The sequence below is a fragment of the Miscanthus floridulus genome, chromosome 9 (assembly GCF_019320115.1).
Source record: "Miscanthus floridulus cultivar M001 chromosome 9, ASM1932011v1, whole genome shotgun sequence".
NCBI classification, from domain to species: Eukaryota; Viridiplantae; Streptophyta; class Magnoliopsida; order Poales; family Poaceae; genus Miscanthus; species Miscanthus floridulus.
In genome coordinates this window covers 87,006,480-87,018,358 of record NC_089588.1, presented here as the reverse complement: position 1 = coordinate 87,018,358, position 11,879 = coordinate 87,006,480, and the positions used below count along the sequence as shown (strand labels likewise).

The 11,879-nt window shown below is 45.1% G+C and overlaps 2 protein-coding genes across 4 annotated transcripts; both read left to right on the top strand.

The window, feature by feature from the left end:
- Positions 1-811: 811 nt before the first annotated feature.
- Positions 812-5,457, top strand: LOC136482322 (protein kinase PINOID-like). Of its 3 annotated transcripts, XR_010765032.1 has the most exons (3): positions 812-1,558; positions 4,010-4,903; positions 4,988-5,457. XR_010765032.1 is itself a non-coding variant. In XM_066479534.1 (2 exons), the coding sequence occupies exons 1-2, from the start codon at positions 1,329-1,331 to the stop codon at positions 4,071-4,073; spliced, it is 294 nt and encodes a 97-aa protein (XP_066335631.1). In that variant the 5' UTR covers positions 812-1,328; the 3' UTR covers positions 4,074-5,457. The 3 variants fall into 3 exon arrangements, 2 of the variants coding, with proteins under 2 accessions (XP_066335631.1, XP_066335630.1); XM_066479534.1 differs by having other exon boundaries at positions 4,010-5,457; XM_066479533.1 differs by lacking the exons at positions 4,010-4,903; positions 4,988-5,457 and adding an exon at positions 1,679-1,838.
- Positions 1,985-3,539, top strand: LOC136482321 (beta-1,2-xylosyltransferease XAX1-like). Its single transcript, XM_066479532.1, has one exon. The coding sequence runs from the start codon at positions 2,081-2,083 to the stop codon at positions 3,257-3,259; it is 1,179 nt and encodes a 392-aa protein (XP_066335629.1). The 5' UTR covers positions 1,985-2,080; the 3' UTR covers positions 3,260-3,539.
- Positions 5,458-11,879: the final 6,422 nt, after the last annotated feature.

Sequence of the window (11,879 nt, the reverse complement as noted above, 5' to 3'; positions counted from 1 at the left end):
GAATAGTCTCCCTATATGTCTAATGTGTTACACTTTCATTCACTATATTGATCGTGAGAGAGACGGAGAGGGAAATGTCCTAACCTTTGACAATATATTTGTTATAGAGGCTTTAACTTGTGTGCCATTATAAAAGTTGATAATTATCCACAAGTCATTTAAAAAGTTGAGTTCTCACATGTGCCACTGCTCTAAACTATTTTGCCCTCCACACCACTTCTGTCATATTTGGCTCTAACGGTGTCAAACTGCGGGTGTGAAAAATTAAAAATATCATCGGGTCTAAATATGCAATTAATTTTTCTAGCATCTTAATGATCTCAAATGAAAAAACTCAAAACTAGAAAGTTGTACATCTCATCGAGATCTACAACATTTTTATAAAAATTATCTTCATTTGATTCCGTAAAAAAAAGTGATTTTTCTAAGACATTAATAATATTAAATCATATTTTTTATAGAATTAAATAAAGATAAATTTTATACAAAAATTGTAGATATTGTCGAGATCTGCAACTTTCTAGTTTTGAGTTTTTTCATTTGAGATCGTTAAGATGTTAAAAAAAATTAATTGCATATTCAGACCTAAGGGTATTTTGGATTTTTCACAACCGCGGTTTAACACTGTTAGAGCTAAATCTGATGGAAGTAACGTGGAGAGTAAAATAGTTCACAGCGGTTGTATATATGAGAACTCAACTTTTCTAATTACTTGTAAACAATTATCAACTTTTATAATGCCACCCCAATGAAAGCCTCTTTTTTATAACACGATTCACGCCACGCCTGCCTCGACGCGCCGTCCCCTCCTGCTCCCATCGACGGCACGCGAACGTCCTCGAACCTTCTCATCTCCTCCACCCCAGGCCACGCCCTTTTCGGGTTTTCTCCTCTCCCCTCCCTCCCGCATCGCCACCATCCCTCTGCTCGGCATCGGGGCAGCCCCAGGGCCACTGCCACCGCGGATGCCCGTCGCGCCCCAGGGCCGCTACCGCCACGGCCGCCCCTCGCGCCATCTCGGACGCAGGCTGCTCCGCCGCCGCCGGCCACCCGCGCGTCAGCGCCGGTCCGAGCGCGCCTAGCACCCTCTCCTACTACGCCTCGGCTCCCTCTTCCCCTTCTCTCTCCCTCGCTCCTGACGCGCCGGCGCAACGGCGTGCGCCAAAGGGGCCTCGGTGGTGGGCGCCACCCGGCGCGACTAGGCCCCGACGGCGGCCGCGGCGCACTGCAGCGCACCCGCGCCAGCAAGCTCAGTCGGTGCGAGCAAGTCCCGCCGGTGGCCGCGGCCGCGCCTGGCCCTATCCTTTACCCAGCCCCCACCGTACGCGATGAAGGTGGTGGACCGGCGCATCGTGGCCAAGAACAACAGGCTGGAGCGCGCGGCGTCGGAGAAGCGGATCCTCCGGGTGCTGGACCACCCATTCCTACCCCCGCTCTTCACCGGCTTCGACATCGCGCCGCACTTCTCCTGCGTCGTCATGGTGTTCTCCCCCGCCGGGGGCTTCCACTCGCTCCGCCACCACATGCGCAAACGCCGTTTCCCTCTCCCGTCAGCGAGGTGAGTGCACATTTGATGGTCCCCAACTGATGTCTCCTCTTCTCTTGCTGTGGTCTTCCAATGCTCGATGAAATGTCCAAAAGAAGTGTGCTTTCTAATACTGCGTTCCTGTGTTTGTAGGCCATCCAATCGCTTCTGCCGCTCGGGCTTTTTATATATTTACTATTATTACGATCGCGACTTACAGAAATCGCACTCTTAGAATGACGTTTACAAATTTAGCCATTTTAGTTCGCGCTCCTTTCATTTTTACCACTTTCACCTACGTGGCACGCCAGCTCGTGCTGACACGCTGGCACCGGCACTGGAAATGACCCCGCTGCCCCCAGCCATCTTTCAATTAGACGCGCCGTTACCCTCTCCCTTTTCCCCCTTCCCATTTCATTCGCCGCCGCCTCCTTCCTCTGCCCGCTCGCCGCCCCCATCCTGCTCGTCTCCACCGCCACGGCCTCCTTCAATGGTGTTCAATTACTAGCTGCTGAGGATAAGAAAGAAGGGGACGATGGCAAAGCCCAAGGCAAGATGACGTGCGACAAGAACGGCGTGGACGAGGGGTTCTCGTACGCGTGGCTGACCGTGTGCGAGCTATCCGGCGACGTCCGCGTGAGCCCGAAGCAGAAGACCGTGTACCTGGTGAACCCGTCCGGCGCCGGCGGGTTCGACGAGAGCGGCGAGAAGCGGCTCCGCCCCTACGCCCGCAAGGACGACTTTTTAATGCCCGGCGTGACGGAGGTGACGGTGAAGTCGGTCCTCTCCGCCGCGGTGGCGCCCAAGTGCACGAAGCACCACGCCGTGCCGGCGGTGGTGTTCTCGATCGCCAGGTACACGGACAACTTCTTCCACGACATGGTGGACGCGGTGGTCCCGCAGTTCCTGACGACGGCGCATCTCAAGGGCGAGGTGCAGCTGCTCATCACCAACTACAAGCCGTGGTGGGTGCAAAAGTACACGCCGCTGCTGCGGAAGATGTCGCTCCACGACGTGATCAACTTCGACGCCGAGGACGCCGACGACGTGCACTGCTTCCCGGCGGGCGCGTTCGTGGGGCTGTACCGCGACCTGATCCTGTCACCGCACTCGACCCGGAACCCGCGCAACCTGACGATGGTGGACTTCAGCCGGTTCATGCGCGGCGCGCTGGTGCTGCCACGCGACCGGCCCGCGGTGCTCGGCGAGGTGCCCGGCATGCGTCCCCGGATGCTGATCATCTCGCGCGCGGGGACGCGGCGGCTGCTGAACCTGGACAAGGTGGCGGCGGCGGCGGCGGCGGACAAGCTGGGGTTCAACGTGATATCGACGGAGGCCGGCGCGGACGTGCCGGCGTTCGCGGCTCAAGTGAACGCGGCGGACGTGTTGGTGGGCGTGCACGGGGCCGGGTTGGCGAACGTGGTGTTCCTGCCGACGGAGGCGGTGGTGGTGCAGATCGTGCCGTGGGGCAAGATGGACTGGATGGCCACCAACTTCTACGCGCGGCCGGCCGCCGGGATGGAGCTCCGGTACCTAGAGTACTACATCGGGGAGGAGGAGGCGAGCCTGAAGGACAAGTACCCGAGGGAGCACGCGGTGTTCAGGGACCCCATGTCGCTCCACACGCAGGGGTGGCAGGCGCTCGCTCAGACCATCATAAAGCAGGACGTCGGCGTCAACCTCACCAGGTTCCGGCCGGTCCTGCTGCAGGCGCTCGACAAGCTGCAGCAGTGACTGGCCCTGATTCCTGTTGCTATTGGGCTGTTCCTGTTCCTGTTCCTCTTCTTCCAAGGAATGATCGAATGAATGAATTCGCCATTGCCGACCGCCAGGATCAGCTAGGAGGCTTGCTGCTGCTCCTACCAAGTACAGTACTATTGCTAGAAAAAAGAGAGGATGGGGGCTTATTGTTTGCCATTACATTACATAAATAAGATGTTCTTGACATTCAAATAGGGGCTGGTTTGCCATCACATAACTGAGATGTTCTTCACTACCAAAAATGGTGGCCGTGGCGGTGGAGACGAGCAGGATGGGGGCGGCGGACGAGCAAAGGGGCAGCGGGGTCATTTCCCGTGCCGGTGCCAACGTGTCAGCACGAGCTGGCGTGTGTGCCACATAGGCGAAAGTGGTAAAAATGAAAGGAGCGCGAACTAAAATTGTTAAATTTGTAAGCGTCATTCTAAGAGTGCGATTCCTATAAGTGGCGATCGTAATAATGGTAAATATGTAAAAAGCCCCTGCCGCTCCCAAGCTTGCTGTCAACGGTGCCGCCGGGACGCAGTCTGCTGCCTCCTCTGCCTGGCAGTGCCGCTGCTAGAGCCCGATTCGTCCTGAGCCCACCGCACCCGTGTGCCATTGTTTTCCAGTTGTTTGCTTTTTTTAATGGGTGCTGTGTTATTTGATTACACGTACGTGTCACACACATTATCAGTTTATTACTATTTTGTTGCCAGCTCAAATTGCATTTATAAATGTGTGCAGGTTATTTTCTGCACTTAACCTGAGCTTCAGGTGGGTTGCGCAAAGAAAGTTAACTGGCTTCTAATCTCTGTCACCTCCCACTCATTGTTCAAATCATATGATGCTCTTTTCTTCAGACTGAACTTTAAAGTTTCAATTATCTCATTTACTCTTAATTACCTACTCTAATGTTACAGGCATTCTAATTCTACAAGGTTGTATTGGTAGCTCTTTCCATCTTTAAGGGATTACGATATGATGTACTCCACTGGAAGTTACGTTGGGGAATGTTGTAGAATCTGTATTAATGGGCCATGAGGAAAGTGAGAAAAGTGGTCGCACTGTTGATAGATTGGTGTGAATCAGATTGAGAGCAGGGATTTTCCTTACTTAGGCCCTCTTCGGCACCGCTCCTGCGTGCTCCGGCTCTGTCACTGTTTATGCACCGTAGCCGGAGCCGCAGGAGCTGGAAAAACGAGCTCCGCCGGCTTCGCGAACAGTGAACAGTGAGAAAAAAAATAGGAGAGAAAAATGACTTCAGTGAACAGTGCTGCTACAGTATAGGAGAGAGAAAAACAGCTTCGTAAACAAACGAGCCCTTAGTCTGACCTTAGTGCTTGACAGTTGACAAGTACCCAAGACCAGCCACAGCCAGGTATGTATGCAGTATGTATTCTCCATTGCTCTCATCGTCATGTGCCCGTGTTCAGAGTTTTCAGAGAGAGATGGCCCTGAAAGTGATGAATGAACATGGTGTATTTTGTGAGCATCAACTCATGTGATTGCCACTGGACAAAGACATGATAAAAGTGGTAATACCCTTGTCACAGTAAGGGCCACATAGGTTCTCTGCCCTCTATATACAATTTTGTTGGCTCCAGGATCCATACCACTACAGCACCCTTTTTTTACCACGTAATAATCCCTGTTCCATTCATCCAAAAAATTATTTATCAATACAACACTCTGTTTGTTAACCACATTTACTTTTACCATCAGATTTGGATATGTACACAGGGATTGTTGGGGATTTGACTTCGCCAAGAAAACTTAGCCCCTAGAACTTTGGAGTTGAAATAGTGATTTCCATAACAAAGTTTGCATGCAAGGAAAAGAAGCAGAGCGAATATGAAAATTTGACTTCGCAAGAAGGAATAGTCTTTGCTGGAGAGAACTCGTCTTCGCCAAAAAGAAGGAAACAAAATCAAGCGAAGACAAAGATTTGACTTCGCTTGACATTCTGGAGTTGGAAAAGAGACATAGTGAAAATCAACTAAGTCCAAAAGACGAAGGCATTAAGAAGGTTTTGACCAAAAGTTGAAGAATGAAAGCTTAGATAAGGAAAAGGATCACTTCGCCCTTGTAGTTGAAAAGGGTTGTAACTATTTAACTTAAGGGTAAAATAGTCATTTTGTGTAAAGTACGAAGACTGGGGTCTCTATAATACCTTCTTTGATATGTATAGTACGATCATGAAATGATACAATTTTGTCTTGTCTCTAAACTTTGTTGCTTGAGTGATTTCTTTACCGAACAGGGATCAATTGCTTGACGTGCAAATTAAAGCACATTTCCATCCTTTTTGGTTGACCACATATGCAAGACTACTATTTTCCAACCCTCAACAATTGTCCATTGTTGCACAAATACTTCTTACCTTTCTACTCATAGTCTCCATGTACGAAGTATGTCATTATTTAGGTACCTTTCACTTATATGTACCCTTACACAATTCTTATTAGTTCATTTTCCGGATTTTTTTTTGGATAAACTATTAGTTAATTTATCCCCACCCTGCAAGACAACCAAATGTTATGTTGGAATTATAATTGGCTGACATGTAGGGTCTTTGCCGCTGCATGTAAATCTGCTGTATAGCGTGTATATTGTCAGCTTACAGCCCGCGTGAAGCGCGGGGTTACCTGTTAGTACAACATATATTTAGTATTTTCTACATATTTTAGGTATGGCGGTCGCCAAAGCTAGCTAGATAGCTGGCTCCGCCCATGATTATCTTAGTGAGCCAACATTGGCTGCCATCCTCAATTCTACATCAAAGTTTCTTTTTTAAGAGTAATTCTACATACATTAAAGTTTCAAGAGTGCCTGATAGTCCTTCACATAAACAACATAACATATTATGGATTGAAATTTTAGAATTTTTCCTCTTTAACACATACAAGCAAATCCCGCTTAATATATCATATCGTGTTACTTTTCATCCATTCCTCACCAATTATGTTCCTCTGTCCAGTCTTAATGATAATACAACTTGTGGCCATGGCCAAGGTCAAAGGACCGTAGGCACATAAACCTTATTGGCTTATTAGGTAGCATGTTGAGACTGACATTTACACAGACGGATCATGTCAAATATCAAAGGAAGGAAATATAAGTCGTTGAGGCATAAGAACGAACACTTCTCATGCATGGTGTATAGAAGTTGTCACGCGACTAGCTCATGAGATGGGAGACATGAACCGTAACACCCCATGCACCACCAAAACTCAGGACATCACTAAACGCCCTCCCTCTAACAGGAGGACAAGGCTCGGTAGCGTAAACCTATAAACAGAGTAAATAGCAGAAGCAACAACACAAAAACAAAAGTATAATTAAGAATTGTTCCACCATAATCGTTTAAACCACCATGGGTCACCATGCCAATTAGTTCTAAGTTTATTATAGCAAGGCAAAAAATTCATTATTACTATAATAAAAAGTGTGTCATTTTAAATCTTATTTCGCCAAGAATCTAAAGATTACTCCATTTGGTTAACCCAAAGCTACTAAAAACATAGGCATAGACTTAAGGCAGTTATAACAAATTATTCCTGCCATAGAACACTATAAAGCTTGCATGGCTTCAAGCAAACACTTAACCCCAACATCTCGAATCGCAAGCTCTCATGCCTAAATACAATCTTCAGAATGATTAGGTACTCCTCTCAACACATTCATATGACCGACACAAGGTTGTCCCATACTCTATGGGAAATTCCTATACCATTCTAGGGTCAGGCTTAAACATTGACATTTAGGACTATACAAGCACTACTATAGAAAGTTCATCACTGTCGGTTCTAGAGCCCCCTTCACCGACGGTTTTGACCTCCATTGGTAAAAGCCGTTAGTGATAGCCTGCCTGATCACCGCCGGTTGTGCGCTGGCGGTGATATTGGTCATCACCACTAAATAAGCGTACAATCCGTCGGTGCTGTCGGTTACTTCCCCGCCGCATCAGAGTACGATCTGGCAGCAATTTGTCGCTTACCACGGCCGGTGTTGCGGACGATCCGGCGGTGATGAAGGATATACAATGACGTCGGATGGACGTACCATCCAGCGACGATAAATGTGACATCAATGTCGGTCCTGGGTATGATCTAGCTTTGATGTACGTACCAACACAGCCTAGCGTTCTATACGGTGGTGACGTCCTCTCCATCACCGCCGCACTTGCGTTTGACCTAGCGGTGTTGTATTGTCTATCACCACCCTTGTGTCATTTTTTTGGCAGTATTGTTACTACAATCATCGCCGGTTGATTCCATATCACTAAGGATTTGGACAGACCGTCACTAATACTATATTTTTCAGAATCAATTGTAATAATAAATATTATTTCGATCACACCAAATCCAGGTCATATACATATACACAATGTCATAATATATACATCACTACCAAGACACAGTTTCATAAAACACATCCATCCACAAGAATGACATGTACGTCATTTGAGAACACAAACCAAAAGAAACCGGCATTACAAGGTGAAGAACATTAGCACCGGTATTACATACGACAATGGCTGTCTCCATGCATCGAGATTCATGACTAAGTCCATAATGAAACTTCCAAGTTGTTCTTGCAACCCAAGTATAGTCGGTCAACACCGTTGTACTTACCATAGTTTTTGCAACACTAGAAACACAGTTAAGACATGCATTTGCTATGGACTCAAAATTAGGTCACTAAATTGACTAATGGGGAACAAGCTATATGAGCCAGGGTAGTCATATATATCTTGGATGAGGATGCTCATATAATGCAGGACATACCACATTAATCCAGCCCACAAGGGTTGTGTGTTGCGATCTAATAAGCCTCATGTACATGCACAGTGAACAAAAAATTCCAAACCGGTCGATAGTTCTTTGCTCTCTTTTTATTATACTTCTCAAAGGACCTGTGTGACAAGCTCATCATGAGTGACATATAATGCTCAAAGCTAACAATAATGTAATCTTTGGCACAATGTGGGAGAGTAGAAGGTAGCTAGCTTGCCTTACTCGTTCAGCATGACAATTGTTGGATATGCTCTCGTGGTCTCCTCCAAGAGTCAAAAACAATGAGAGTGCATTCCTCTTCCATGATGCCAAAAAGGACATAGTGGTTGCTACATTCACAATATTCCCATGAAAAATAGCTGGGCTAAACCATTAAACTTGTAATGGACTACAAAATGAGGCATTTGCAACAAACTTACATGGCATTTTGTAGGCTACAAGTATGGAGGATATCTGACTTGTTCAACAGCAGCCCTTTGTCAATTCATATAACATCAATCATAGACGGGTTTAAGAAGTCCATCTAGCCCATCTTAGCCTACATGTGTGTACCTCCAACCTACGAAACAATTAATATATTGTGTAGTTTAGACACATTATTCACATATGTGTTCAAATAGTGCATTTATAGTAACGAATCAGACGTGGTCCACAACCTGATGATATGCCTACTGAGGGTGAACTTTTGGTAAAATTGATACAACTTCTACTCGATCCTTGACACCAATTGCCTCCATGGGTTGTCCGATGTTGTGTTCACTAACATGGGCGCCTGCACAATACTCAGGCTATAAGATTCTTCCCAGAAAGAGTTGTTTCACCTGCTATGGATATGCACATGGATTACCATACTCGTCGTTTTAATCGAGGTTGAGTGTAATGATGCTAGCCACCATCAGCCGCTGGTACTTCGTTTGCAGTGTACATCATCCCCTAATTTGGTTGTATAAGTCCCAATAAAAAACAATGTGCAGGTGCACAACATATTCTGTGTAAGAACTCTCTCTTTTGATGAACAAGTACTGCAATGGACCATATACAGTTTTAGAATATACCACCTACGTTTACTTAAGTTTGTACAACCCAAATTTTACAATAATTCTAGAACATCCGAAGCATGCAAAGACAAAATTAAAATTAAATCCAAAATTCCAAAGCTAATTTTGATTACCTTAGAGCTCAATGTGTGGGATAGCGAGCGTGTAACTATTGGTGGTCCTTAACACCTAAATATAACCGCCAAAACCCCACATAAATCCATTTATTCAAAACGCCGAACTTAGTATAGGGTTCATAACTAACGAATTCCACAAGTTTTGGTGTTTATATGTTTTGAAGGACACATGTTTCATTATCAAGGAAAACACATTCAAAATGCGCAAAGAGACAAAGCGTAACACCATCTTGTGCAAAGCAAAAGAGCCCAAGGGGGAGAAGGCCCACCACCAAGCAAATCAGGGCTCAAACCAAGTGGAAACAAGCCCAAAACCGAAGCAAGTCATCTTCAAATGGCGCCAAACTTTGCAAGCATGGCCCATACATCCCCAGAGGCCCACCAGACAAAAATTGGGCCAGGACGGCGCTGCCAGCTGGTGCACCCACACCCCTACTGCCACGTTTCGGGCCCATCTTTCGTGGGCTACCTATTAACGACGTTCCAAAGACTGTTGTCTAGGTTTGGCCCAGGTTTAGTGTACCAACAAAGGTTGGTTTGCTCACTTATGAGGGGAATATTCCAGGATAAATCTCCTCCTAACCACCTATAAAAGGAGGCCTCCCCCTCACTCCAACACACACCACCAAGGAAGAGCTCCACTCGAATTCCAAGATGTAGTAGTAGAAGAGCTCTAGTTGGGAGTAGATGCACACGTTATGGAAGAGCCCTCAGAGTTTCGGTATAATCTTGTATCGGTCCTTTGTATGACTCAAGTACTTCATATTTATCTTCTCTATTTACTGAAATGTCCTTCATGGTTATCTAGTTTATGCCTTAGTGGTTTAGCTAAGCGTGGTTAGTGTAGTCATATCACACCTTGGCATGGGATCTCTGCTCGACCAAGTGCTCTAGTTTTTGCATGAAACTAGAGTAGTAATCGATACTATAGACATGGTGTCTAGACTACAGGTTACCTGAGTTTACGCTCAACCCCATAAATAGTTGTGGTAGCCCCAGAGGTGATAGCTTTGACCAAGCCTTTGTAATCCACCACGTTCGGGTTGGTGTTCTCGTAGAGGTTTTGGCAGCCTTTCCCCAATCACCTCTTCCTAGTCTTTTTCGAGGATCAGAAAGGTACTGCTGCTCTAAAATGCTATGGTGTCATCTCTATGCTTAATCCACTTCTTAGTTAATCCCTTTGGTCTGCTCTGAAATAGAACTACGGTAATAGGGAATTATAAAAGAAAACTTATGCTCCCTGTTGTCCTCCCAGCTTAGCTTGTCTGCTCTTTTATCTTACCATGGAGTTCTCCTGTGTGTGTCATTATACAAAAGTCCTATCTTTATCACTTACCCCCACATTAGTCTAGTCGGTATACTAGTTAGTGGATATATGATGGTTAACTATCAACTTCTTTAACCATTGCTTCCCTGTGGATAAATATGATACCTTGGAATACAACTCGGTGAAAGCTACAATGATATCTATGCACTTGTGGATTTCTTTGTTTGTTTTAACAAATACCAACAAGCTTTCTAGTGCCATTGCCGCGGAAGCAATTGGCATAAAGATTTTGATATTGACTTAGATATCTATTAATCTAGTCTACCACTAGCTTTTGTGGGTGAAAAAAAAGAAAAATCATCATGAGCCTAGGGTGTCCGATCAATCATGAAGCATCAACTCCTCCACCCTGCCATCTCAAATTGTGGGTGGTCGATCAATGTATAAGAGAACCAACCCAAAAATATCTTTCCTATTTTTATTTTTTACCACTGCATGTTTGCTTGATTCACCAAATATCTAGTGCTTTCTTTGGGTGGCTCCTAGACTTTGAGCTATATTCGGGCGCTATGACTAGTCTAGATAGATGGCAATTTCTTTGTTATATGCCTATTCAATGCTCTTAGTCTAGCTTCATAATAGACGTATGTTAAATGGGACCATTAGAATCATATGTTGGTTTTACTAGATGGTCCATGCTACGAGAAAAGGCTAAAGCCTAGATTTTCATGCATATCATCTGTTTAATTAGATTTTCCTTTCAAAACCATGGCATGTTTGTTTAAATTGCATTCATCAAAGCTGTTTGCATTGCTCTGCATAAAAAATAATAAAAACAATGGTTCTCTGATTCACCATTCAAAGTTCTCACCTCTGTTTAAGTGAATCTCATGTTACTCGCATGTTTCTATTCTAGTATGCTTTGGTTTGGATGTTGGTCATATATCTTTTAAATTAGGCATGGTGCTTAGTTTGGATGTAATGATCATACTTCCATAGGCTTTTTAAATTAAGCGTGGTGCTTAGGTTAATTAGCCTACCTTAATCAAATTGAACATGGTGTCTAGTTTGATTTTTGAACCAAAACTGCTAGTTTAGACTTTGATTGCATGCATGGACTAACCCCTGCAGGAAATTATCAAATTCATGTGGGTAAGTCCTTGAGATAAATTCATAACGGAGATTAATCAAGACTTATTTGGTGAACTTTGATTAAACAAAGGTTCATAATCTAAAAAAGTATTCTCTTTGCTAACTGACAATGATTACCATCTTTTCATTAGCATAAAGGAAAACCTTTACCTCATAACAATGATTACCATCTTTTCAAAACCTTTGTGAAATCCCTTGGGTATGTTTTGTCCACTAACCTTTTAC

Bases quoted from the DNA above. Each gene is read 5' to 3' on its own strand.
- LOC136482322 (XM_066479533.1), top strand. From the start codon at position 1,329: ATGAAGGTGGTGGACCGGCGCATCGTGGCCAAGAACAACAGGCTGGAG. The intron at 1,559-1,678 runs GTGAGTGCACAT...CTGTGTTTGTAG, and splicing joins TTCCCTCTCCCGTCAGCGAG to GCCATCCAATCGCTTCTGCC.
- LOC136482321 (XM_066479532.1), top strand. From the start codon at position 2,081: ATGACGTGCGACAAGAACGGCGTGGACGAGGGGTTCTCGTACGCGTGG.